This window comes from Berghia stephanieae, chromosome 3 (assembly GCF_034508935.2).
Source record: "Berghia stephanieae isolate SIO BIC M18660-M18661 chromosome 3, UCSD_Bste_1.3, whole genome shotgun sequence".
NCBI lineage: Eukaryota > Metazoa > Mollusca > Gastropoda > Nudibranchia > Aeolidiidae > Berghia > Berghia stephanieae.
The window spans coordinates 84,892,364-84,919,863 of NC_088362.1; the positions used below are offsets into that span (position 1 = coordinate 84,892,364).

The 27,500-nt window shown below is 35.5% G+C and overlaps 1 protein-coding gene across 3 annotated transcripts in view; it reads right to left on the minus strand.

Moving 5' to 3' along the window:
• Positions 1-16,634: 16,634 nt before the first annotated feature.
• LOC144968674 (uncharacterized) overlaps positions 16,635-27,500 on the minus strand; it is a 34,438-nt gene continuing 23,572 nt past the window's right edge. For all 3 annotated transcript variants that reach the window (XM_078907243.1, XM_078907244.1, XM_078907245.1), the window contains exons 10-20: positions 26,311-26,353; positions 25,505-25,700; positions 25,038-25,192; positions 24,528-24,663; positions 23,400-23,909; positions 22,658-22,755; positions 21,475-21,655; positions 20,677-20,835; positions 20,235-20,309; positions 19,067-19,147; positions 16,635-17,341 (exon numbers count right to left, since the gene is read on the minus strand). In XM_078907243.1, coding sequence (XP_078763369.1) covers positions 17,138-17,341; positions 19,067-19,147; positions 20,235-20,309; positions 20,677-20,835; positions 21,475-21,655; positions 22,658-22,755; positions 23,400-23,909; positions 24,528-24,663; positions 25,038-25,192; positions 25,505-25,700; positions 26,311-26,353 — 1,838 coding nt within the window. In that variant the 3' untranslated portion in view covers positions 16,635-17,137. The remainder of the gene's footprint in view (positions 17,342-19,066; positions 19,148-20,234; positions 20,310-20,676; positions 20,836-21,474; positions 21,656-22,657; positions 22,756-23,399; positions 23,910-24,527; positions 24,664-25,037; positions 25,193-25,504; positions 25,701-26,310; positions 26,354-27,500) is intronic.

A 27,500-nucleotide genomic window follows, 5' to 3' on the forward strand; every position in this document is an offset into this window, starting at 1 on the left:
GTTTGTTTTCTGTTGTTGTTTTAATGTTGGGGGATGGGGGGGGGGGAGGGTTGTTTGATTTTATTTTGTTTTGGGTTTGTATTTTTGTTGTTTTATGTTGGGTTTTTTTTTTGGGGGGGGGGTTTGTTTGTTTTTTGTTTTGTTTTTTTAGTTTAGTTTTGTTTATTGTTTTTATTACTGCATGGGCAAGAAATGAGAGGAACTTTGACTTGAGGGCAATTGATAGAATTGCTTGAAAGGCAGATGCATAAATGATATTTCAAAAGAGGAATAAAACAAGTTTCTGTTGATTCGGACTTTTTTTTTTTAATACTGAAGGATGACTATACCTTAATTACATTTTAAATATATGCACGGCGTTAGTACGTATACAAAAAAAATTCTTCTTTTGGCGGAATGGCGTGGGGGGGGGGGGGGTCTTTTTAAAAAGCAATATTATCATTATAATAATATCATTTATAATACTACTGTTGTTGCCATTGCCATTGTTATTGTTGTTGTTGTTGTTGCTGCTGCTGTTCTTTTTGTTGTTATTGTTGTTGTCATCGCAACCACGAACAACGACGATGATGAGTACTGTTTAGCAGATGCTTTTAGACAGTCCCGCCATATGCCTAGCGATGGAGATCTGCCACAGACTCCCTACCGATAATGATGACAAATGGTTAGGATAGCAGGAACGGAAACTCCGGAGAATGGACCGTTTGAGGTCGGGAGTTCTCGCTCTTTATCAAATGTTGTTATTTGCTTTGGTTAAAATAACAAGATTTGTACAGGCATTGGAGACTCGGAAATAGAACCTCTCGAATACTCCGCGGTTGCTATAATTATAATTCTGTTTGACGTACATCTGTTAGGGAAAATTGTTAGAAGGCCTACGGCTTGTCCCGTTTCAGAACATAATATTTTGGTAGTGAGTGAATAAGTGAGTGAGTGAGTGGGCAAGAGAGTTGGTAAGTGAGTGATTGAGTAAGTTAATGAATGATTGAGAAAATATTATCAAATGTTCCAAGTAGTAACAAACAAAATTGAATATAGCAGCTTTAAAAAAAAAAAGAACAAAATACCAAACATGGAACGTTTCGAGCTCAAAACCCTTCTTCAGCCAACAACAAAATCGTTACAATACAATATCAGTGATTGACTGAATGGGTGAGTCAGCGACTGACAGCGAGCTAGGTCAGTGAGTACAAGTTAGAGAATTGATGGGTAAATTAGGAGTGGGAGAGGGGGTGATTGAATCGGGTGTCCGTGAGTGATTTAGATACTACCAGAGGAAGTGATTGGGAGGAGAAGAAGAAGAAGAAGAAGAAGAAGAAGAAGAAGGAGGAGGAGGAGGAGGAGGAGGAGGAGGAGGAGGAGGAGGAGGTGGTGGTGGAGGAGGAGGAAGAGAAAAAAAAAAAAAAATATATAATATATATATATATATATATATATATATATATAGAGAGAGAGAGAGAGAGAGAGAGAGAGAGAGAGAGAGAGAGAGAGAGAGAGAGAGAGAGAGAGTTATTTAAGGGGTGGATGTATAATTGAGGAATTAGTGTGAGTTTGTATGTCGGATTGATATAAAGAACAAGATGTGTATGAAATACCATAAATTCTTTTGAAAGCTGCTTTTGTCGTGATATTACACCGCGCACTTTAGAGAACAAGTAGATAGTCTTCCGGAGCCATAAGACCCATGGACCGGCATTAGAGCAATTTGTGTGCAGATATTCGAACACACCCTATTGCATAATAGACCCTCAAGGTTTATTTCTTTATTCTTGTTTCGTTTTTTTTTTTCATATTATATTTAAAGAAAATTATTTTCACCTGCTCGTACAAAAGATTGTTCGTTAGTTAAATTGAAATCTAAGGTCTTCGAGCACTCCAAAATGAAGTGATTTATAATAAAACATATTTACTCTATTAGGTCTTTATAAAAGTCTTTAATATAATACTTTTTAATAAAGTCGGGCATCATTATAATCTATCGACATACAAAGTAAAAGTTTTCTGGCTGAAAGCAGAGAAAGGCGATTTGTCAGCGTAACGGCCGAAGATCAGTAAAAGCGGTGATAGCAATATGATATCCACGCACAGCAAGACACACAAAAGATATAATCAAAGAAAACCGATTATTTTACTATCAGGTCGGTGTCTGCGTGTTATCTTGAAGGCAATCGGTAAATGTTTACAGTTAGATGACAATACGATATCCACAGTGTGTACAAACGTTGGAAATAAAGACGGTTGGAAGACATCGGTACTAGTGGAGAATAAGAAAACATTAGTCTGTTTGGATGGGAAGAAAAGATAAATTGGGAGCAAATGTTAATGTTAGAGAGAGATAAATCAAATAACATAAAGTATAAATGTGATCGAGGGTGGTGGTGGGGCGAGGGTTTGTAGAATGATAATAAGGAAGTATAGTTGAAACAAAACATAAGATTTTGTTCATCTTAGATATTTTCTACGTTCTGAGAATGCAAAGAACAAAAGACATTATCACGCAGTAAAATGATCTGGCATATTCAATAATTATATCATTTGCGTGCCGTGCGTTATATTGATGGATGGTGCACTAGATTTTACTGAAGCTATTATGAAAACTAGTGGGGGTAAAATATGCCATTCAAATGCAATAACTGTGTTTTTGTTGTTTGTATCGTTGGTGAAACACCGTTTTATGGGCTTCACAGAGATATAGTTTACACTAAACTCGATCAACAGTTTGAAAAGATAAAAAATCAGGAGAAGCAAAGCGATTTCCGAGTTTTTATTGTGTGCACAACTGGGTTTGTATCTTTATTCCAATTCAGTTACCTGTTGGTATTTCAACCACGCCATAAAGCGGATAAGTTCAGCAATTAGTCACATGACCAATGACTGGTGCCCTATTTTGTCGAAATATGAATCGATGAATGTCTCGCCACTTATCTTCTTCAAAAATGGATCCATAATTTATAACATAGATATTTGATGATTGACTATCAATGAAAATTAACCTCAATTTTTCTCCAGAGGCAAATAAGTATACATCACTTATCGTAATACCAACATGATATTATAACCTTCTTTTTTTTAAAATGGTTTCGGTTGTTTTCAGTGCTTTTATCTTCCCAACTTTTGTTCCAAAATGTTCAAACTTGTATAATAATATATGCAATGTTATCTATCAACAGCAACGGTCAGATCCCGTTAAGGAATGATGATGCAGTGAATCGTTAAATAATGCAAGGTGTATTAGGAGAGTGTATGGGGTAATTTGGTTATCCATAGTGGAAGGTGTCAGCAGGTTACAGAACAAGGAGGCAGCCCCACATTGTCAATAAGTGTCCCAATTCTTGACTTGAACAATCATTGTTTGGTACCAGACAAGATGGAGGCAGCAGCCAATAAAAAAAGCGGATCTTGTCCATTCTGCTCTCATCCTTCTTCAGTGTATCAGGTTCGCTAATTAATCTACAATTCCAGCAGAATAAGTGCATTTCGTGATATTAAAAGAGCTGCAATCTTGAATATAGGGATACAATGCGCTAACTATGCTGATATGCAAGAACAGACGATTATTGATATGAAAAATGTTGAGGACTGATGGTAGAAAAAATAGCCTTTCAACTCGGTTAGCTCTGTGAAGCACCTCCTGTTTTCTAATTCAATGTTTAACTGGATGAGTTGTCGGGGTGTCATTAGACTGTATGCAGACAAGCCATCCCATCTACATAGTAATATATAGATGGGTTTAGACGATAAAAGCCAACAGCCATATATCCATTTTTATTTTAAATTCTCAGTATACTGATTATGTCAAATGAGTAGATACGTAATATTATATGATATCAATAACATATTGATGTCAGGTAAAAATCATTATGTTAAGGACGCAGTAACTGTTTCTTCTAAATAAATACGAGCTTTTATTACTTTCTAGTTCATTTTCCTTCTTAAATCTTGAAAGGATTGATGTGATTCAGGTTAAAAGATTTATTATTTTCTATCAATTTCAACTAGCCGAGATCATTAGTTTACTTCCTAGTTTTCCTTTTTCCAAATTCTTACTGACTTAAATATTGTTCGTTCTTTCTCTCCTCTGTAAAGCACGTAATTATTTGTATGTTCTTAACCAATAGAAACGTTAGAAATATTGAGAAATCTTACACCCATAGCTAGCAAATCTGTAAAATTATTCCCATGGTCCTGCAAAACAATTCCAGATTTTTACGTTCCAAAACCTAGCCAAAGTAAACAAGATCTACTCCAAAGCAGCGAAATGTCATTATCTCTAGACTAATAATAGTACTATGATGCACTGAGGAAGATGGTCGCGCAAGATGTTTGTTTTAATTTAAATGTGATCTGCACAGTTGGAGGTCGGCTTAGGTGCTGCAGTTTCTGTGCCGCTTTGTTGATAATTGCATAATTATTGTGCTGATATATTCAATGTCGTCCGCATTGAACACTCACGTTGACGTCTTATCGAAACTCAAATCCATCTGACCACAGTTAAATGACAAGAGCAATATTGTTCAAACTAATAAACCGACTTAACACAGGAGTACAACAGCTAGCAAAGTATGCTATGTACCCAGGTCGTATTGAATTCGGTTGGCCCACTGCTGCACTTTGTGATCTTGAGCAAGTGACTTCGCCCTAGTTTCACTTTGCTGATGCCTGTGTTATTCTTGTCTTCCTTTAGAATAGACCCTAAATAAAAAAATATTCCCTTGAGGATAAATAGAGGGAATTTATTTTTATTGATTTAAAGCAGTTTTTCGTAGCGTTAATGGAGACGGAGTTTACGTCGGTTTCTTTGGTACTAAAGTGACATCAACCAGTGCTTGTTAACCGTTGAAAAGGACGCTAATCAATCGCAAAGTACTCTTCGCCAGGTCTAACAGAGCCAGTTACCTAAACACTGTTAGGTAAACACGTGGGTCAGAATGAAATGAGAGAAAAACAAACTCTACTATATTCGGAGTCAACTTGGCATTAAGTCCGGTTTCTTTTAAGGTCAGTGCTTTGCTGACTGAGCTATCGGAACTCCCATGATGACCGATGTGGGCTTTCATTTATCCCCAGCTCTCTTTACGCGCTAATGATGCCCGAAAGGATCAACCCTCTCTTATTATTCATGTTCGGATTGGAACTGCTACCAATGAATTGGCTTCTTGCTCGTACTCACAATCAATAATATGATGTACAATAAGATCAAATAGAAATGCTAAAGATATAAAATAATTTGCAGTATGCACTGTTGGTGATCTATTTGATCTTTGGTTTCAGAGATTGGTTAAATCATCATCACCATATCATCATCACCACCAACCACCATCATTGTGCCGGGATGTTGTGCGTTATGTGAGTTCGTATCCAAATGATAACCTTAATGGTCTGGTTTCGAACCTAATATGCGCGCTATGGGTTATTGTTATCAGCTGTGCCACTCAACCTTCACCAAAACGGCTCAGGTTTAATCTAGGGGTGGTTAAGAACAATTTCTATGTCCCTTATAAATAATTGTAATAATAACAAGTGAGTCAATACAATAGTAACAACACCAAATAAAAAATAAAAAAAAAAACAATTCAGTGCAAAACGTTAATTAGAGTGATTGGAAGGAAGAATGAAGAATATGAATGATTTATTAGTTACACCTTAACTATAATCCTGTATTTGATGAACTCCAGGAAGAATTACTTAAATTGAACATATTTAGTTTGATTCATTTATTTATATATATATATTTATGTATTTATTTATTTATTTATTTATTGTAATCATATGTCTGACTGGGGTTGTAATTTGAAGATGGTTTAAGCCCGATTGACTTTTCTTCGATCCCACAAGCGATTGACCTCAAGTTGTGGTTATTAATGATCACGTCCAAACCAGACTTGTTTGATTATAGTTGACACCCTTCTTGAGACGGGTATTGATGTGCACTTCTATGGCAATGGCTGTTAGTTTCTGGTATGGCAAGGACTTTCAATTAGAGTTTAAACAACAAGGTCTTAAAGCCAATTCTAGTTTATCGTTTGCCACCGTTTCATCCTTGAATGACGCGTCACAGCTTTTCTTTGCCTACAAAAAGCAAGGAGAAGCAATCAATCTATGACAATGGTAATACACAATTATAGTTAATACATTTTTGAATCAAACTACAACTGAAAGCTGAATTATCTTCCATGATGAGTATTTAATATTATGGTTTGTACCTTATATTTTATAATTTAGGTGTTGTATTTATGTTTATGATGTGTGGCAGGGGATTGACGGTAGATTGCAGGCGTCATTTATACATATTGAATATAAATGAATATGATACCGTGGTTCATAAACAAAGTGTTAACTATAGTATAATATATTTATAGCTGTAGTTTTATACAAGTATTTCAACTTACGAACATCAATTGCAATAAGTACACATGAAAGACACATTTGAATTCCCAGTAATATCTCATTCCATTTAGAACAGGTTAAGTCAATTATAAATTACCTTCGGCCTCGAGAAAGCTAGCACTTTTTTTTAAAGTTTGAAATTTGAGAACTTGCTCCTCTCTGGGTATTAAGCGTGTGTGTCCGTTAATGCTGAGATGTCACGAGTTTTGTCGAAATTGGCATGAGAAGAAAATTTAGGGATAGCCAATAAGGAATTAAGGAAATCTCTAGATGACCAATCAAGATCCATTTATTTTGATTGACAGTCCTGGGGTGGAATTAATAAATAGTTGAAAATGTGAGATTTATAGTTAACTCCTAATTATCATAACCTATCCCTGTACAGACAAAACCCTGAGGGGAGTTAACACACCTGGGGCCAATTTTATGTAAGCGGACTAGATTTAGTTCTCTACTAGTCTTAAGCCTGAGCGAAGCAAATGACTGAAAAATAGAATTTTATGAACGTTTTCTAGTCTATGACTTGCTAGTCTTTTTCCTAGAAGTGGGCGTTGAAAAGACGTCGACAGATTTGTTTATTATGTGCTGGTAACATCAAGCTCTCTAGTACACGATGGTAGGTAAGATTCCAGCCTTCATACTTTCAACGAAAAAGGTTTCCAACGAGGAAATTGGCAACACACCCGGTGTGGGTATATTTCGTTCCGCTTCTTATTTGAATTTACTTTTTCTATGATGAATCAAATCATGTGATATTGACTGTCGACTGATCAGACCCTAGAAATAAGAGAGCTAACCGTTAGCTCTCCTATTTCTAGGATCAGACTACACTGATGTCCATGGTCGACTGTCAATTCTATATTTAGGCCAATGAAAGTTTCATTGAAGCTCGAACAAATTGAACCAAAACAAACAAGTTTTTTGGGGGTTTTCTTTTAAGCGAACCCTTCGTCTCCGTTCACTCGCAACTTACGAACCCGATTAGATTCGGGTTGGTTTACTTTTTATTTTATTTATTTATTTATTTATTTATTTTTAGTCTTTACTCACAAAAATGTGCACTTTCGGCGATCTGTGCTTATCTTACAGGTTTTTTTTTTTTTAAAGCCAGTGTCAAAAGCAACAGTACACTTTTTGCCTCTGTCATTCGTAACCAACAACGTATTTTCCTTCCAAATTGAAGCGCTCTCAATCTAAAAATAGCTGCTATCGTGTCGACGCTATGATGCATCCTAGTAACTCAGACTAAACTTGAAGTCCGGCCTCAGCAAATGACTAAAACTTGGCCAAACTTAGTCCTAAGGTGCCGTGATTTTAGTCTGATACTTGCTTGGTCAACTCACATAAAATCTGGGGGTTTTTTTTCCAAATCCTTGACTTAAATCAGAGACTAAGCGCTAGTCATAAAGATTGGGTTGGATAGAGTGAGCGGAACTGATATCAACAATAAGGCAGGAATGACGTAGAGTAAGCCCCGCGGCGTAATAGCGAGTACTGTAGAGATTTAGGGTTCCATTAATAATGGGTCAGTTTGCGATATGCTAACCATTTAACACCATTAAGCAAAAGAGGGAACGTTTTCATATTGGTATTGGTTTCAATTGAAGAGATTCACGGTCCTTGTTAAGTGTTTTTAGTCCAGGGTTGGGGGATGTTCTTTGTAACTATTGTTGTCCACTATTTAATTGAAGTGATTTTGAAATAGACGTGAGAGCAATGAATATAGCTCGCCACAACCATCATCAAAATCATCATTATTATCATCATCATCATCATCATCATCATCATCATCACCAGCAGAGAATTCTGCTTTGCATCCCATGTTTTACTTGATTGGTTTTTAAATTGTTTTTGAAATGAAGCACCGTGACTCGCATTGTGCTAAGACATGTTCTGTTTTAATGTTGATTCGAATATTTTTCATGTTTATTTTTGCTTTTTGTTCTTGTTTTGATGTGATTGATTTTTGTCATTTTGTTTGATTTGGTGTTTGTGTCTTTTTTTTTCTTCTTCCTCGTGTACTTTCTTGTTTCTTTAGTCTAGATATGTTTTCCTTTTTTTTTAAATTGGCATGTTATGAAGGGCGACTAAATTAAGAGGTCTTGATAAAATCTGACATTTCAATGGGGATTCAATCGGCAACCATTAACTCCCACTAACCTCCTCTCATACCATCAGCTGGCAGGCGCATAGAGTAAATCAATAAAAAGCAATGTAACTCTTTATCATAAGGAGATAAGAGTTGACACATTCTCGATAGTTTTGGCAGGGAGCGGTAGACAATGTCTAACTTGACATGCATTTCATTTCCCATTGGCGGCGGTGAGGGAACGGAGGTTTAGAAGGTGGGTTGTCTCTATATTATATCATTGTAATATGAACGCAGTTGAAAAAAAAAAAGCTGATAAGGTATTATATAATTATCGCAGATGTTACCACACTGCTGGTTGCATTGTTACTACCGGCTTGCTATCTAGTTTTCAGAGTTTTAATCAAATTGCCTTTTCAAAGTGAATTATTGGTATATTTAACGCAAGAAACAATTTATCTGTTGTAAGTTGTCTGCGATAGACCTTGATACTTGTCAGAGTAAAAAAAAAAGCATCTTTGCCTTCTCTGTACTTTGACTCTCTTCTGTCCTTTCTTCCCCTTTCCAATATAAAATTCATTAGATATATCGCACTAACCGCTATTCCCGTTGCCAGGTAAGAGAATATAATTGCATTCATATCACCAACCGGTCGTTCACGTGTATTGATTATTGCAGAATTACCGTTACTCCCCCCCCCCCCCCCCCCCCCCCCCCAATTCTTGCAACAACAAATACGTTAAAATACAATAAGAGCATTCTATGGACACACTATTTTTATTAGATATTTTTGTAAACACCCCCCCCCCCCTCCCCAAACCCATCCAGCCTTCCGACTTCGGCTACTCTGCAGTAGGTCATTTGCTACCGAAGTGCTACTAAACTATATTGCAAGTCGTGTATTGGATAATTACTTAGACAATGTCCTGTCGCCGAGATCTCATAACAGTAAAGATAATGAACCTTAGCAAATCACATTTTACCCTAAGGCAAAATACCCCGCCAAGTACAATTAAGTCCAAAATAAAATTTCCAAAGAAACGTTTAATCATTGATCATGCTCATAAGTTCTTGATTTCCAAGAATAGGTACAGGGTGACTGAGTAATTTCATCCTTTTCAACTTCAAACTTCAGTCCCTCAAGGTCAGGCTCTTGGTTGGTGACCTTCCAACTCGAACCCAAAATATCCAACCTTAGTCCCCGCCACTGCATGTTCCCCTGGGATATTGTTTGATAATTATCTCCTCCTTTTCTTGAAAGGCGAGTCTTGGTTGTCTGCCCTTGGGACACAATCTTCATTGAAGTGGACGGGAGCTAATAAAAAGTCTCATTTTGCTACCGATCGGAAATTGAGTTGCGGCAGTGTTGCCGTATTCTGACTTAACACGTTTGTTTTTTTTTCGCTTTGGCCAGAAAACTTTTCCTTCAAATAAATATCGATCGATTAGAAATATCCTCACCTTGCCAAAAACTCTCAACCCTGAGACTTCAAAGAAGTTTTTAATGTTGAGATTTTTGACAAGTAGAAAGTCGTTTCAATCGACCGGTATTTGGGGAAGAAAACGTCTGGCCTAAAGTGAGAAAAATGTGTTTTGTCAGAGAAAGGCAGAGTTGTGACACTCATGAAATATAAAGATGGATGGATGGGTAGATGGACTGATTGATGGATGGATGGATGGATGGGTAGATGGACTGATTGATGGATGGATGGGTAGATGGATGGATGGATGGATGGGTAGATGGGTAGATGGACTGATGGGTGGATGGATGGATGGATGGGTAGATGGACTGATGGATGGATGGATGGATGGGTAGATGGACTGATGGATGGATGGATGGATGGGTAGATGGACTGATGGATGGATGGGTAGATGGACTGATGGATGGATGGGTAGATGGACTGATGGATGGATGGGTAGATGGACTGATGGATGGATGGGTAGATGGACTGATGGATAGATGGGTAGATGGACTGATGGATGGATAGATGGGTAGATGGACTGATGGATGGATAGATGGGTAGATGGACTGATGGATAGATGGGTAGATGGACTGATGGATGGATGGATGGGTAGATGGACTGATGGATGGATGGGTAGATGGACTGATGGATGGATGGGTAGATGGACTGATGGATGGATGGGTAGATGGACTGATGGATGGATGGGTAGATGGACTGATGGATGGATGGGTAGATGGACTGATGGATGGATGGGTAGATGGACTGATGGATGGATGGATGGTATGGATGAATAAACGACTTATTGAGAGGAGTTAACTAGGAAGCACGAAATGATGGATGGTCTCAGAATCGGATCGCGTTTTCAAAATTACATACTTGACAGGAAGCTTGAAAAGGGAAATAATCCATACAACGAATAGAAATTGAGTTTAAAATTTGAGAATAGAGCTGTTGGACTGAAAAGATAAAATCAATAGTGTCTGATAGAGATGTGAAGATCGACTGGCGCTTAATTTTAACCAGTTAATTGCCGTACTTGTCTGGAAATTCACGTATTTAAGAATTTGGCCAGAAAACTCGTCCTTCAATATCGATCGATTTAAATGACCCTCATCTTGGAAAAAAAAAAAAAGCTCTCAAACCTGGGACCTCCGAAGTAGGATTTAAGTTTGCAGGCATGTCTACCCTCAATTTTAAATTTCAGGGTCATTTTACGATATTGTGGTAGGGATCATGATGATATGATGATGGTGGTTGTAGAAGTTGTGGAAAAATGATGATGATGTGCTAACTGTAGTTTTATTAATGGTAGCGATTATGATAATGATGTCACAGTAGTGGTGGTTGGGTTGTAGTAGTGGTATTTGGGATGATGATGATGTGATGGTAGTTATAGTGGTGGTGGTAGGAAAATTGATGTGGTGTAGTACGTAGTAGTGGTGGTAGGGACGATAGTGTGGTTGTGTTGGTGGTTCTTGTAGTGGTTGTAGCAGTATGATGATGTGGTGGTGATGGTTGTAGAAGTGGTGATAGGAATGATGATGATGTGGCGGTGGTTGGAATGATGGTATGGTATGGTGGTGGTGGTTGGAATGGTGATGTTGCGGTGGTATGGATGATTGATGTGGTGGAGGTAAGGATGCTGTGATAGTGGTGATAAGAATGATGGTGGTTGCGGTAGTATTGGTAGTTGGGATGATGATGATGATGATGATGATGATGATGACGACGTCGACGACGACGATGATATCACAGTAGTTTTAACAACTCCTTCGCGATTGCATAAATTCCAGAGATTGGAATATAATGGTCGATTTTTTATTTCTGAGACATAACTTCGGTATTTTCCGGGACAGCCGATGCTTTTTTCAAATTTCCGGGACAAATCCGGAAATTCCGGCACTGTATGCATGCCTGAGTAAGAATTTTCGCAGCTTAAATGTATATCTCAGAAGCGAGTTGATATTCGGACAACCACAAGGAAGTCTGTGTATTACCGCACCCAGCAGGCTCCGAAAGGGGATCCCATGACTAAATTGACCCACTGACCGCAGTCAGTCAAGCCAGGCTGATTTTTTTTTTCTTGTCTTTTTCTCTCTGCTTTGTCTGGCACTATTTCACACACACTTTTTCAGATCTCCTAGATAAAGCTATTTAATTTATTTCAACTCATTTTGAATATGTGTGCTAAGCTTTAAATTGAATTTTAAGCATCAAGTACACTCCGACATGATAGTTTTGAGACGATTGTTCAGAAATGTAGAACTCAACAAGATTCGACCCCGATGTGAGGTATGAGGTCACTCGTGGCAAACACAAAGGTCAGTATAGGATTATTACCAAGAGGCAGACACGCAGATGGTTTTTAAATCACAGTCAATCAGAGAAATGACTAAAAGAGAAACATATAATCATCTCTCGACTCTCACGCTCATAAAAATCCAAATGTTTTACATTTGACTGTCTCCCTCTCAGCCATGCCCTAGGCAAAATCATGACTTCATGTACCTTTCCCTTGGAATCAGAGGAAACCATTTTTTAAAAATGTTGTTGTTGTTGCTGCTGTTGTTGTTGTTGTTTATGTGTCTGTGTTTTATGAGCTATATTTATAAGGCGCTTGCGACATATTTAGGTCATTTCACCACCAGCAAAAATGAAGAAGATGGGATAGTAAGAATAATTTATAGATTTAGAATTAAAAGCATACAAAAAAAAGGAAGATTGGGAATGGTTCAAATAGGGAAGAGATGTAGATTCCAAAAGCACACTTTCAGTATACACAAGAGTCTCATCTAGAATCAATCACAGGAATACTCTTAAATTTTAACTAAATCATGATATCTCTATTAATAAAAGAGCACGTCTGTCTGTATATGTATGTGTCGACTAAAGGGGAAATCAGACTACTATGAAAATTAGCCAAATTCGTTAACATTTTTATCCTTCTGGTGCAGGAATCCAAGATTTATATGATTTAGGTCGATTTTATTTTAATGTATAAAGATGTTAAATCAATTTTATTCAATCCCTAAGATTTACAAAGCCATTTTAAACACAGAGCGATAAAATATACGACATATCCAAGAACTCTACTCATTTTGTCGACTTTCTCCTCCTATCAACACGTTTAATTAAAAGAAACAAAGTCGACTTCATTCGGCTTATCGCTATTGCTTGTCGACCACGAGATGATGATTAGGTCTCACTAAAATATTGATGCTGTGTGCCTAAGCACATGAGTACACCCATATAATTACAAAATGCAAGACAAAATACATGTACTAAAGAGAGATTATTTACAAGCACAAGAAATATGTTTTTTTGTTTTTATTTATATGTCATTTCAGAGCCAGTTAAAAGGAGGTGATAGGGGAAAAGTATATTAGAAGTCAAAGCACCAAAGAAAAAGTGAGACAGAGGGGATTGGTGAAAAAAATGGTCTCCTTCTATTGTTTTGTTTGTTTTTAAGGGTTTTACGGCGCTTGCGACACATTTAGGTTATATCAGCGCCAGTAAAAAGGAAGAAAATGGAATAGTAAAAAGTTCTAGAATTACAATTAAAGCACCCAAGAGAAAGGAAGACAAAGGGGAACTGGGAACAAATAGGGATCAGATGCAGATTCCAAGAGCAAACCATCAATGTACTTAGTTTGAGATCACCTATAAGTCTCATCCGGACACAAGCACAAAATCCAACAAAGAGGAGTACACTCAAATGCTTACAATATACATTTAAAATAACAAACATAATAATACATGACAGAGAGATGATTTACAAGGAAAAAAAATATCATCTCCCAAAACAATAACTATGCATTTGACTGTTTCCCTCCCAGCTAGGACTCAGGCCAGGGCTAGGAAAAAACCAAGTAATCTCATTCCGAGACAAAGACAGAAAGCAAATTGGAAAACAGATATAGGGGGATAGAAGACACAGTAAGTGCCACCCTGCCCACTATGGGAGGCCAGGATCCCCACCCAGGGTCTCCTTCTAGAACAAGAACAAAAGCCACAAGGAGAAGACATGATATTATATGAGATTCGAAGAGACTCCAACTAGGGTATGGACTGATGAAGATTTAAAGGGGCTAGAAGGATCCAATGTTCCCCTGTCCTGATGGGAATTCCAACAACGCGGGACAGTATTTTCAGAGACAATTTGTTGATTGCATTTTTAAAAAATTTTTTTTGTGTTTTTTTTGTGTTTTACGTACTTGCAATATTTTTACGTCATTAATGTGCCAGTAAAAAAGAAGAAAATGGGATGGTTAAAAAAAATCCAGATTTACAATCAAAAATACCTGGTAAAAAGTCAGACAGAGGGGACTGCTCAGATAGGGAACAGAAGTAGATTTCAAGAGCAGTCTATCAATGTGCTTCGTTTGAGATCACCTAAAAGTTCCATCCAGACAAAAGCACAGGGTCCCACTAAGAAAAATGCACCCAAACGCTTACATAACTTTATATTTTTAAAAACAACAACAAATCTATCAGTACATAACAGAGAGATGACTTACAAGAAAAAAATATCACCTCTTACGGATACTATGCCATGGGCCGTTTGCCTCGCAGTCAAGAACTCCAGCCAGGGCAAAGACTAAACCAGTGAAATCCACAATCAAGTCAACACCATCTCTTGTTGATCCCAAATTTTATGCTCTTTATCTAAGTGGGTTCCATTGATAATGGATAAAGTCAACCTTACTTAAAGTCAACCAATCTTTCTGGTATGGAAGTGTTGGCTTTATCAGGATTCCACTGTAATCTCATCCCAAGACAAAGACAGAAAGCAACCCAGAAAAGGAACAGTTATAGGATAGAAGTCAAAGCAAGAGTGACCTCCTCTACACTTTCAGAGACGACCATCAACCACCCATGTCTATGAAAAGGAAGGTGATAAAAACAGATTCAAGTCTGAAGACAAATTATGTTCGTTTTTATAGTTTTACGGCGTTTGCAACACTGTTTGGAAAATTCAGCGCCAGGAAATTGTAGATATCAAGTTGAAAGGACTGTTTGTTTGTTTGTTTTTAAGGGTTTTACGGCGCTTGCAACACATTAAGGTCATATCAGCGCCAGTAAAAAGGAAGCAAATGGGATAGTAAAGAGTTTCAGAATTACAATTAAAGCACCCAAGAAAAGGTAAGACAAAGGGGAATTGGTTCAAATAAGAAACAGGTGTAGATTCCAAGAGCACACCATCAATGTACTTAGTTTGACATCACTAAAAGTCTCATCTAGACACAAGCACAGGTCCCCACTAAGAGAAATACACTCAAATCTTTACAAATCATATATAATATAAAGAAAATATAATACAGTGCTTAACAGAGAGATGATTTACAAGGAAAAAAATATCACCTCCCAAAACTAACTATACATTCGACTGTTTCCCTCTCAGCCAGGCATCCGACCAGGACCAGGACAAAACCAAGTAATTTCATTCCAAGACAAAGATAGAAAGCAAGTTGGAAAACTTGGGGGATAGAAGACACAGTATGGGAGGTCAGGAATCTTGGAAGCACTGAAGACATTGGTAGACAGATGGGCTTAGTTTAAACAAGGAACAAAAGATTCCATGATCAATCCACAGATGTGCCTATTTTGACATTACCTAAAAGTCCAATCGAGGTACAAAGGATTTCGTGATGAAGAATACACTCAAATGTTTACAAAGTAAAACATGCAATATATACATTATTCAATAATAATAATAATAATAATAATAATAATAATAATAATAATAATAATAATAGAACTTAATAGTAACAAGGGAAAAAAAAACAAAATCTTTCAAAAAAAGGTACTATACATTTTGCTGTCTGTCTCCCAGCTAAGGATCCCCACCAGGACCAGGAAAAAAAAAAACAAACAAACTTAGCAATCTTAATCCAGAACAAAGACAGAGATCAACAAGGAAATGGAAAACAGATATATAAAGGATAGAAGAGACAGCAAGTGACTCCTTCCCACCATGGGAGAAGACACTGAATTGCAATTTCATTCAAATAATATTATCATCAAAATAGAAATAAAAAGATAAATTAATTTTTCCTCAATCAGAATATTTATTTTTCAAAAGTTGTATGACACAAATGAATGAATCAAAAATTTCAAAGTTTCTAAAATATAAAATTACAAACATAGATACACATAATTTCGATAAAATTTCAATTGGACATTAAAAAAATGTTATTCTTTATCGTGTAAGAATTTGGCTGTATAAGTTGATACCCAAAACAAAAGACAACGATATTTGGTGGTCAATCAAGGACGACAGCCTTTGGATTATATTTATAAATAGTTCAAGCAAAGTCAAAAGATACTCCTGTCGATTAAGATTTAAGTTGAAAAATAGATGATGATCACGATGATGATGACGACGACGATGACGATGATGATAATAATAATAATAATAATAGTAATAATAATAATAATAATATACTTATAAAGCACCTTGCGCAAGTCTTAAAGTGCTCAAATCTGATCATATACAGATTTTTTTTTAAAGTAGAAATTGTATTTGAATTTTTTTAAAGCTACTTTTTTGGGGGTTCAAAATTGAGGAAAGCATGGTAGACAATTAATCCATCTTCAGTGCTCTCTCTCTCTCTCTCTCTCTCTCTCTCTCTCTCTCTCTCCCTCTCTCTCCCTCCTCCTCCCTCTCCTCCTCTCTCTCTCTCTCTCTCTCTCTCTCTCTCTCTCTCTCTCTCTCTCTCTCTCTCTCTCTCTCTCTCTCTCTCTCTCTCTCTCTCTCTCTCTCTCTCTCTTCATGACATACACGTGCAATTAAATAAAAACATCATTAAATGTAATTTCAACTTTTAGTTCTTTTATGCTCTTATTGTTTTTAAGGGTTTTACAGCGCTTGTGACATTATTAGGTTTATTTCAGTGCAGTAAAAAGGAAGAGCATGGAAAAGTGAAAAAATAATTCTTGATTTGCATCTAAAATGACAAGGCACAAGAGATTTCGGGAGGTAGAACAGATATCAAAATCCTATCACAAGTTCTAACACCACCAATCATACATTTACATCAAGAACCTACTGAGAGGCCAGATAGAATAACAAATAAGAGTAATAATTATTCATTCTCTTCCATGGATGATTGAGGAAATCCATAGAATTCTACAGGAAGTTATGATAATTCAGACAAAATTTAAATACAAATACAGAATCTTATTAAACCAAAATCAGCTATACTGCATATTCTTCTTTTACCCCACTTGTTGTAGTTGAGGGCAATACTGATGACACTCTAGAAGAGCTGGTAGTTGACTTGGAAGAATCTTTTGTCTTGCTGGTTGCTGATTTTTTCTCCACCTCCACCAGACCATCAATCAAACGTACTACATGGAGCAGTACTGGATGGGGTCGCATGGAGCGATTCTCAATGCAAGTCTGATAGTTGATTTGAAAAAGAATATATATCAAGTATGTTTGTTTTGTTTTTAAGGGTTTCACTAAAGATATTACGCACTTGCAACACATTTAGGTCATTTCAGCACCAGAAAAAAAGAGAAGTAAAAAAATATAATAGAATTACACTTAAAAGGCTGAAGAAAAAGTAAGACAAAGTGAAAGGATCAAATAGGGAACAGATGTAGATTCCAAGAGCATACCATCAATGTTCTTAGTTTGAGGTCACCTAAAAGTCTCATCCAGACACCAGCACAGGTTCTCACTAAGAGGAATACACTCAAATGCTTACAGAATATGATCAAAACAGAAAGCATAACTAACACAATATAACAGAAATATAATTTATAAGGAAAAAAAATATCATCACCCAAAACTTTAATAATACATGTGACTGTTTCCCTCTTAGCTAAGGACTCTGGCAAAGGCCAGGACAACACCAAGCAATCCCATTCCAAGATAAAGACAGAAAGCAACTTGGAAAACATATAAGGGGATAGAAGACACAGCCTGACCTCCTGCCCACCATGGAAGGACAAAGACTCCACCCAGAAATATCGAACAAATACAAATACAAAATGTTAAGTACATGCAGAAGAAGAGAAGAAAAAAAAACACACAAAAAAACTAACTAGAGTTTTCATATTGTGCAATATCCCCTAAACATGCTCAAAGTACTTTACAGGGGGTTCTGAGTCAACAGCAACACTTAACACGTAGGGCGAGACATGACACCTGTTTGGCAATATTACAATTTTTTGGACAGAGACAACGCTGTTATCAGCCAGGTACTCGTTTTACACCCAAGTACAGTGAGAGGACTCAATTATGGACTGCTTTGGATTCGAACCCAGGACTTTCTGATCCAAAGGCGAGTGTCATACCACTAGACCACATACACATATGAAGAAAAATATGCAACCCAGCAATTCACTAAGTTCAATAGATTTTTGCAGTTGATGTAATAATAAATGGAATCAGATAATGAAATATAGCAGTCTTAAAACTAATTTTATTTCAACTCTTTTGCTTGTAATTTTTATAAAGCACATGTAAATCCAGAAGACTCAGATTTAGAAAAAAACCTTTTTAAAAAAAAGAATTTTAAAAAAGGAAAGAGATCTCAATGAAAGCAATGAAAACATCTATTTCTCTACAAAGAAAAAATTAGAATCAAATATGCTGTTGGAAAACATGTATGAAGATAAAAGACTTAATTCAATCCGAAATGAAAACCTAGAACTTAAAGATGTTCTCTTTGAATGGCCCAATTTATTTTTCCTATTGTATCAAAAAATATCTCAAATAATGAATTTTTAAAAAATTGTTTCCTGTATTAATCAACTATTCCATTTCATCAGATTATCCTAAACTGATAATTTATGAGAAATGTCAACCCCACTAAATATTTATCAGAATTTATGTGTTCAATTTCAATAGCTCGTACTTTATCATTTTTATTTATTATTCACCATTAAAATATAGAAGGTGGAAACTCATGTTCACACTGTAAGAGCATTAAAAAGTTCAGTTCAAAATTGAAGTTAGATTTTTAAAATAAAAAAAAATAAACATACAATTTGGAGAAAGGGGATAAAATTCTACAATGCCCAAAAAAACTTTTTTAAACCTAATGTGATATAATACTTCCTTTCACTTTTACTAACGTTATATTAAATTAATCATCTTTTTTTAAAAATCACTTACATTACGAATGGCTTCAACCAGTTCATCAAACTTCACAACTTCTTCCTCTGCTCTCTTCAGGTTCATTTCCAAAACTCGAATCTGTGCAGAAACAAAGGCAATAATTAAAACAGTTAACAAGAAATCAGAAAAATGACATAGACCTTTGACATCTGAGAATGGACAAACTTGAACAGTTCGCAACAACAACAACAACAACAAAAAAGAGAATTTTTCCTTTGGCTTTAAACACCAATAGTGCCTGACCTTTTTAACGGATTGCAAAATGGTTTGGCAGAGTTTTAAGGAAATATTTAAAATAAGTATGACAACACTTGTCAAAAATGAGTGGCCTCCCCTTTATTAACTGACAACAATGATGTTGATTGATGTCACTATATAGTGAATGGGAAAAGAGATAGGTCTTCTAACATCTCTACAACTAAGGAGTCTATACATTCTAGACGGTCTTATTCTATCAATAACATATGAATGATTAAGGATCAGCAGTTATTGTATTAAATAAATGGCTTAAAACACTATGATCACACAATTTTAAAGAAAATTTAAACAAAAACATGGAAATGGTGCCATCTTAAGATTTCAAAATTAAATTAAATTTATTCCCAAGTCAATAACATCAACAATTCAAAACTAAACTTTGAAAAATGGCAAAGGGTTAATCTAAACTTTGAAAAAATGGCAAAGGGTTTGAAAAATATAGACACAAATGACACACACACACACACACTCTCTCTCTCTCTCTCTCTCTCTACCCCCATCCCCCTTCAATATTTCTTATTTTTTTTAAATTTATTTATTTATTTATTTTTAAATATATATCTTTATAGGGTAGGTAGGGTTTCAATAATAACACTACTGCCGGCTAGTATTCTTTAATAATACCTCTTTTTTTTCCCCTCCCGACCCCCTACCTTATGCTTGATTTATATAGTTTTGATCTTGGTTTACATTTCATCTCATTACTTCATCTCATTGTCTCTTTCTCTCTCTCTCTCTCTCTCTCTCTCTCTCTCTCTCTCTCTCTCTCTCTCTCTCTCTCTCTCTCTCTCTCTCTCTCAAAAAAAAAAGAAAGAATTGTAAAGAAATAACAAATCATCGGTTTCAACACAACTCTAATAATAGAGTGGATATAAATAGAAATGAGGATGATGCAAATGATTCTTACCCGTCTCATTGCCTTCTCTCCTTTTTGTGCACTTTTCTCTTGCTCTTGAAGCGTGAAGTAATGAAGATGGTGAAACTGGCAAAAACAATGGAAGTTGATTAGTTGTTTGTTTTTTCAATAAATGATAAAAATTTGTTAATAATTTTAATATAAGAATCCCTTTTTGTAGCAGGAGGGGAGGGGGAAGGGCGTGTATAATATTGTAAATAAGATCACATATTTACCAGTTACTCTTCGTGCATCATTTTGTATTCCAAAATGACCAACAAAACAATTTTTTGGAAGACATCACACTCACACAAAAAAAAAAGATGAGGAAGGGGGGGGGGGGGGGGAATATTGATCATTTGAAGACGGGGAGCAGTTTATAAATTACATTTAAATGATCATTGATAGCCACATTCCAAATTATGACAATTTACAAAGTTGTACAAAATCTAACCTTTTTCTCTAAAGCTGCAATCTTTTTCAGGCTGGCCTGTTCACCTTCACTCCCACTGGCCTTTGAGATGAGATCCTGTACTTGTTTAGACAACACGTCCCTCTCCCCTTTCAATTGATGAATTTCTTTTTGAAGGTCGTGATTCTCTTCCTCTAAGCGCTGAAATAAAAAATAAAGATACTTATGGTTTTTCTTTTAAGCTCAGAAGTTTACAAAGGTTTGTGAGAGAGTTGTTTAAATGCCATCTCACCTTGATCTTCGTGAAATTAAAAATACTTTTTATTTCTTCATCTACAGAGAGCACAAAAAAAATGCCTGGATTTTGAAGTTGTCCACAAAATAAACTATATATTAAAAAATGAAAAAAATAAATACAACGAAGTGAGAGCAAATTTTGTTCCATTTATTTTTGCTCTGTTCTTTATTTATTATTTATTCTCTGCTGATGACAGTTTTTCAGTCCCAAATGTTCTTTTAAAAAAATTTTTTTTTTTTTGTTCCATTTTGAAAGGTACAATGTTTTGGGGTTTGTTCTTTTTTTCTAATATTATTGATGACAATATCAATTAAATAATAATAAAAATAAATATAGACTAGAGGCATCTAACAGAGAGGAGTGAGGGGGAAGAGTAGGAATTTACAAGGATGAAGAAATCCTCTCCAAAACAAGACACATCAGTGACCATACCCAACCCAAAAAGGACAACAAAGATAAACGGTCAATATGTTTTCATTGTCATTTTCCAACATAAACTATTCAACTTTATTGAACACACTTAATTAATTCAGTTGGCTTACTTTGACTTCATAAGTCATATCCTCATGTTGAAGAATGGCCTGCGTCATGTTGTTCACTCTTTCATTGAGTTGTTCATTCTCACCACGTGATTCTAACAGCTGTTGTCTCTTTGACTCTAACTCAATATCCAGCTTCTCCGCAAAGCCTCTTTTCATCTTGTATTTCTCAGTCATCAACTCTCTGAAATAGAAAAATTATCATATTATGCAAACACAATTGAAAATGCCACATGTGAGAAGGAAACAAAAATTAAATCTTTATTTTGTTTCCAAAAAACTAAAGCGAGATAAATGAAAACCAACCAATGGTGCAAGATTTTCACCCTTTATCCCTTCAAAATGCTTTAAGGTAGATAGAAATCTAAGGCCATTTTGAGAACACGCATGTTGGCTGTTGGAAGCTTAAAAACAACTACACAAACAAAATTAAAAGAAAAGAAAAAAAAACCATCTCATCTGGTAAATCGGTATAGCTCTAAATCCGAATTTTACCAAACTCTGCATGCATAAAAAAGAAAGAAAAAGAAAAGTAAATCAAAAGCAAATAGACAAAAAATGTAGTTTTAAAAAATGTCAAATCAGATTATTTGTAGTACTGGACTCATGTAGCACAAATCAAGTCTTTGCCATGATGGTATCCCTGGTCTTATCAAGGACAAATAATTATATTCAATATTAAGGATATGTAGTACTGGACTCATGTAGCACAAATCAAGTCTTTGCCATGATGGTATCCCTGGTCTTATCAAGGACAAATAATTATATTCAATATTAAGGATATGTAGTACTGGACTCATGTAGCACAAATCAAGTCTTTGCCATGATGGTATCCCTGGTCTTATCAAGGATAAATAATTATATTCAATATTAAGGATATGTAGTACTGGACTCATGTAGCACAAATCAAGTCTTTGCCATAATGGTAGCCCTGGTCTCATCAAGGACAAATAATTATATTCAATATTAAGGATATGTAGTACTGGACTCATGTAGCACAAATCAAGTCTTTGCCATGATGGTATCCCTGGTCTCATCAAGGATAAATAATTATATTCAACATTAAGGATGGTATGAATAAAAATTTGGGGGCAACATTGGCATGACGTCACCAAGGGAACTCAAATTAATCGTTTATTCTGGATTTAAATAAACCATTTATAATGTCTTTCCCATGTGCACTTACATCTCTGCATTCAGGTCCCTGATTTTGATTCTAGAAGTCCTTTCTGCTGTGTGTGCTAACTTCAAGATGAGTGAAAACTTTTGTTCAATTGATTCCACCTGTAAGAGAGTGATAAGCAATCAATAATACAAAGAAAAGGAAGTTGGTGAAGCTGAACCTTCAGTTTAAATACTTGGATTAATAATGACAACTACTCTGGGACACAAATGCATATTTTAAATTTATTTCTAACCTCTTCAGAGCAGCCACTTGAATATAATGGGAGACTAGTTACAATTTTTTTTCAATAGTTAATCCAAGTATAGAGTAAATTTTTACATATTGTCGACATAAATTTGAGACACAAGATACAAAAACTAATGTACTGAAAAAAAGTCATAAATGGAGTCATAAAAAAGTCATAAACTAGAAGAGGCTAGAAGAGTCGGAAAGACTGAGGAAACCCAAGCATCAGATATGTTAAATAAAGTAGAAAAAACAGGACTTAACATCCACAGCACAATAGGATCCCAACTAATAAAAATAAGTAAGCCCATTAATTAGTCCTATGAATATAACACAATAATACTTAGTTCAATTTTTATAGTAAAGTAAGCAGGTATCAAATCTCAAACACATCAGAAATAATATTGCCATAATAAAGACATACTCAAAACTTAATTGCAGTGAAACCGTTACCATACCAAAACTTGTGATCTCTACAATCAATCAAATGCAAGTGATAGCATATACTAATTCTTACCACGTTTTCACAAATTCCCAAAACAGAAAGATTCTCAGAACTTGAGGAATGGCTGTCTTCCTTTTCATTCTTCTTCCCAGACAAAGGAATAGAACGGATGTGTGCAAAACCAGGAATGGATGTATTCAATCTTTCACCCCAGTCTTGACTGATTGCAGCATCATTATACTCATGCAAATGTGATGAGGGTTCTCTAGACGGTTGATCCTCAACTGCAGTTGGATTCATAAGAGATGAGAAGTCTAGAGCCTTTCTAGATGATGGAACTCTTTTGGATGAAAAGCTTTGACCATGCGTGGCACCAGATGAGGCACTTTCTACTTTTCTAATGGAGCCATACGTTACATTGCTTTGTTTGTACACAGGCTTGGTGGAGCTAAGCTTACTGCAAGTGTTCAGACGTTGACTTTCTTCAACCCCAGCTCTGCTTAGAATTTGTGCAACAAGAGAACTGGGCATGTTCTTGGTGTTGCATTGTTTTGGAGTAGCTTTGGCAGAATCGCATGACAACTAGATAGGAGAAATTTAGAAGAAACAGAACAAGATTGAAAAAAAAGACAACAAAAAAAAAAAAAGCATGCCACACAGAGGATAATGCAAAGGATAATAGTACATAGTAAAAGTATACATTATTCTAAAAATTCCTTTTAAAAAAATATCACCTATGCAACAGACAAATTTGCTATGAGGGGGGGTTAGAAAGTGTGCTACCTTAAATTGTGAAGATAAAGATAATAGATAATTAAGTAATAAGAAGTTTATGATGGTGGATAAAAACAAATAATACATATTGTTAAAATCAAATGTACTCAAAATATAAATGAACAATATTCCAATCCAATCCATACAGCTTCATGTGATGAAGATTGACGCAACTAGGTGTGGTGAGGTGACATTGACGTGCTTAATTTTATTGGTTTTAAACGGGTCGCATTTTAAATAACCGTAGAATATTGTCAGGTTATTGGTTGCTCTGACAATATTGCTATCGATTTCCTAGGAGATTATTGCTGTGAACCATGACTAAAGAAAAACAAAGGTAAATAAAATAGAATTTAAAAAGTACACATAAAAATTTTAATCAATAGCAAAACTTTGTTAATACTTTATTATTTATCTATTTTTCACCTCAATTCCAAATTTCCGCTGCAGGGTGTCTAGAAGTGATTCAGCTTTAGCCTCAACATCCTCAAGGGCTGCCAACAACATTGTTGCATCCTCACTTGTCATGTATAACCGTTCTCTCAAGCTGCTGACCTGAGTCCTTAAATGGAAACAACATTCAATATGTAAAGCCAGATTCATTTATGAAAATTGAGATTTCAAATTTTGAAAGAGCATGATGAAGATAAAGCATGCAGTTTTACTCAATGTCAAAAAGGTCCATGAGACCATCTGAATTATCATAGAGACTAGGGAGGGAGGGGAAAGAGAGTGAGTGAGAGAAAGAAGGTGGGGGGAGGGAGAAAAAGAGAGAGAGAGAGAGAGAGAGAGAGAGAGAGAGAGAGAGAGAGAGAGAGAGAGTGTGTGTGAGAGTGAGAGTGAGAGTGAGAGAGAGAGAGAGAAACCCATTGATATAACAAGTGGAATAATACAGCCAACTGACTTATAAGGAATATGAATAAATCAAGTGCTTACTGTAACTGATCTTGTGAGCTCTGGTATTCTTGATTAGCCTTTGTTAGTGAATTAACATCAGCTTCTAAGCTTGTTGCTCTTTTCTTTGCCAGTTCATACTCCGTGACAGAGGCAGCTCTCTCCTCATTTAAAAATGAAAGAGTGTCTTGAAGTTCCTGGAAGGAAGCAGATGCGAATTAAAATTCATATAATTTCAGACACAAATAACTTATTTTGACTTATACACTGCATCCTTTTCAGTTTACACATAATTTATCTGAAATTTAAATGGACTTTTCTTCAAAAATCAAAATCTTTAAAACACTTTTAACTTTTGAATTATACCGACAAGATAACTACTTGATACAAAGAATGAAAATCAAGATGTAAATGCAATAGTCCAAGACCAATGGGTACATTACTCATGTTGACTTGAGCTTATGACAGCATATGGTTTTGTGGTTTTCAAAGGAAAAAAAATTATCTACTCTGATTAAATCTTGTCCAGCAATCCAATCAATCTTGATTTTCTTCAGCTCATCAATTTCTTCACTCAAAGTCTGATTCTTGGTCTTTTGGTGTTCCAGAAGGAATCGAGTGTCTTCCATCTCTTCTTGACTAATTTGTCTCTCTGTCTCCAGCCGGGCAACAGACTGCTGAAGTTTGTCAACATGCTCCTCCAAACTTGATACAAAAACAGTGAAAAGTACATAGAAAGGACTTTTGTTAATCATACAACAGATAATTGATACATATCATAAGACCAGTTAATGCATTTTTGTAAGTATCTATCATATAGTTCACTCCGATAATTGCACACCTTCAATAATTTTCGCATTCAGATTATTTAACAATTAAAACTTTAGATATTTGGTATGAAGAAAAAACCTTTATCTTTCAAATTTTAACTGGCTGTCAAAAACACAAAAGAACACACTGATATCAGTTTATCCTGAAAATGGGTATTATACACTGATGTAGTACGAGTATAAAGGTAAAAAAAATATATTTAAAGAAAAATAACTGAAGATATAAGTTTCTACAATTAAAACAACACTTCTTGAGTTATTAATGTCTCACTATTATGTTAACATGGTTAGATATGGATCTCCTAACTTCAATCTTTATAGTAAACTCTATTAGAAATTAAATTTTACACATTGATAAGGTCAGTTCAAATCTGCTAAGACAGTAACATTAATAATTTATCATCAATTCAAAGTCAAGGCCATTGTCAATAAAGATTTGGAGTAATCAACAAATTTTCTGCAAAAATGTTAATCTATTTACTCACCATTTCTTTGAGACCTCCTTCTCCTTTGCAGCTACTTCTACAGCTATAACATAAGTAAAAAAAACAAACAAAAAAACCCATTGATATGACACGCAATACTATCAAAAAATTGAAATATGTCACAAAATAAAAAACTATAATCTTTTAAAGAGAGAGACTATTATTATAAAGTGGTATTATTATTGTAACCTTTTTGTGGAATAACCCACAACTCTTATCTAACTGAAATTTTGATAATCTGCACCAAGGACATAGCATTTGCTTAATTCCACAAGCATCTCAATGTCGGCAATAAAAGCATATAAAACAAATTGTCAATTACAAATGACCAGTTTCAATGTCTTGCTTCTAACAGAATAATTGGCTTTGAGCAACGCAAGTCGTGTTTGCATTGTGTCTCTAACCACTCTCACTCCAATTTCAATTCAATTCAAATATTTTTTTCCTTGTCAGGAAATGTATAAAAAAAAGCACATATTAAACAAAATAAATTTCCCTATAAAAGCTTCTGTCAGTTTGTAAAAAATGTATCACTTATATTGATTCAATAGACATGCATAAAAAAATGTTATAGAGGATAAATTAATGGAAGCCCTGACCAGTAAGACATGATTTCAGCATTACATAATATGGTTGATTATAAAATGGCCAGGAATGGATAGTGTCTTTTTGATTGGAGAGAGAGGGAGGGGGGGGGGGGGGGGGGAAATAGCCTGCCCAAACCATTTTGCTCCTTCCTGTCATGTATTAAAATGCAACAAACAAACAAACAAACCCAAAAAAAAAAAAAAAAAAAAAAAATTGAGTATTACACTAAGTGAAATGTGACTCAGAAATCATTTTCAGAAATCAATGAGCAAATTTTACTTTTTTTCAATGTACAGCCCCCTCCCTCACCCATACCATTAGCTAATTAAACAGTCTAGCTAATAACCAGGTAACGGAGTCACCCAAATGATGGGCTGTCAGTCGGTAACCACTGTATTTCTAATGAACAACAACGATAAAAACATCCTTCATATGAATGGAGTGGGGAGGAGGGGAAGGTGATATAAGCGAGTGGATTATGATTGCATTAACACCTGAAGGATCTGGATTTGATACCCAATGTTAGCACATATTTTTTTCCCTTGAACTTAGCCATTATTCCTCACTTTATGGCTGGCTCTCAAGATAAACCGTATGGATTA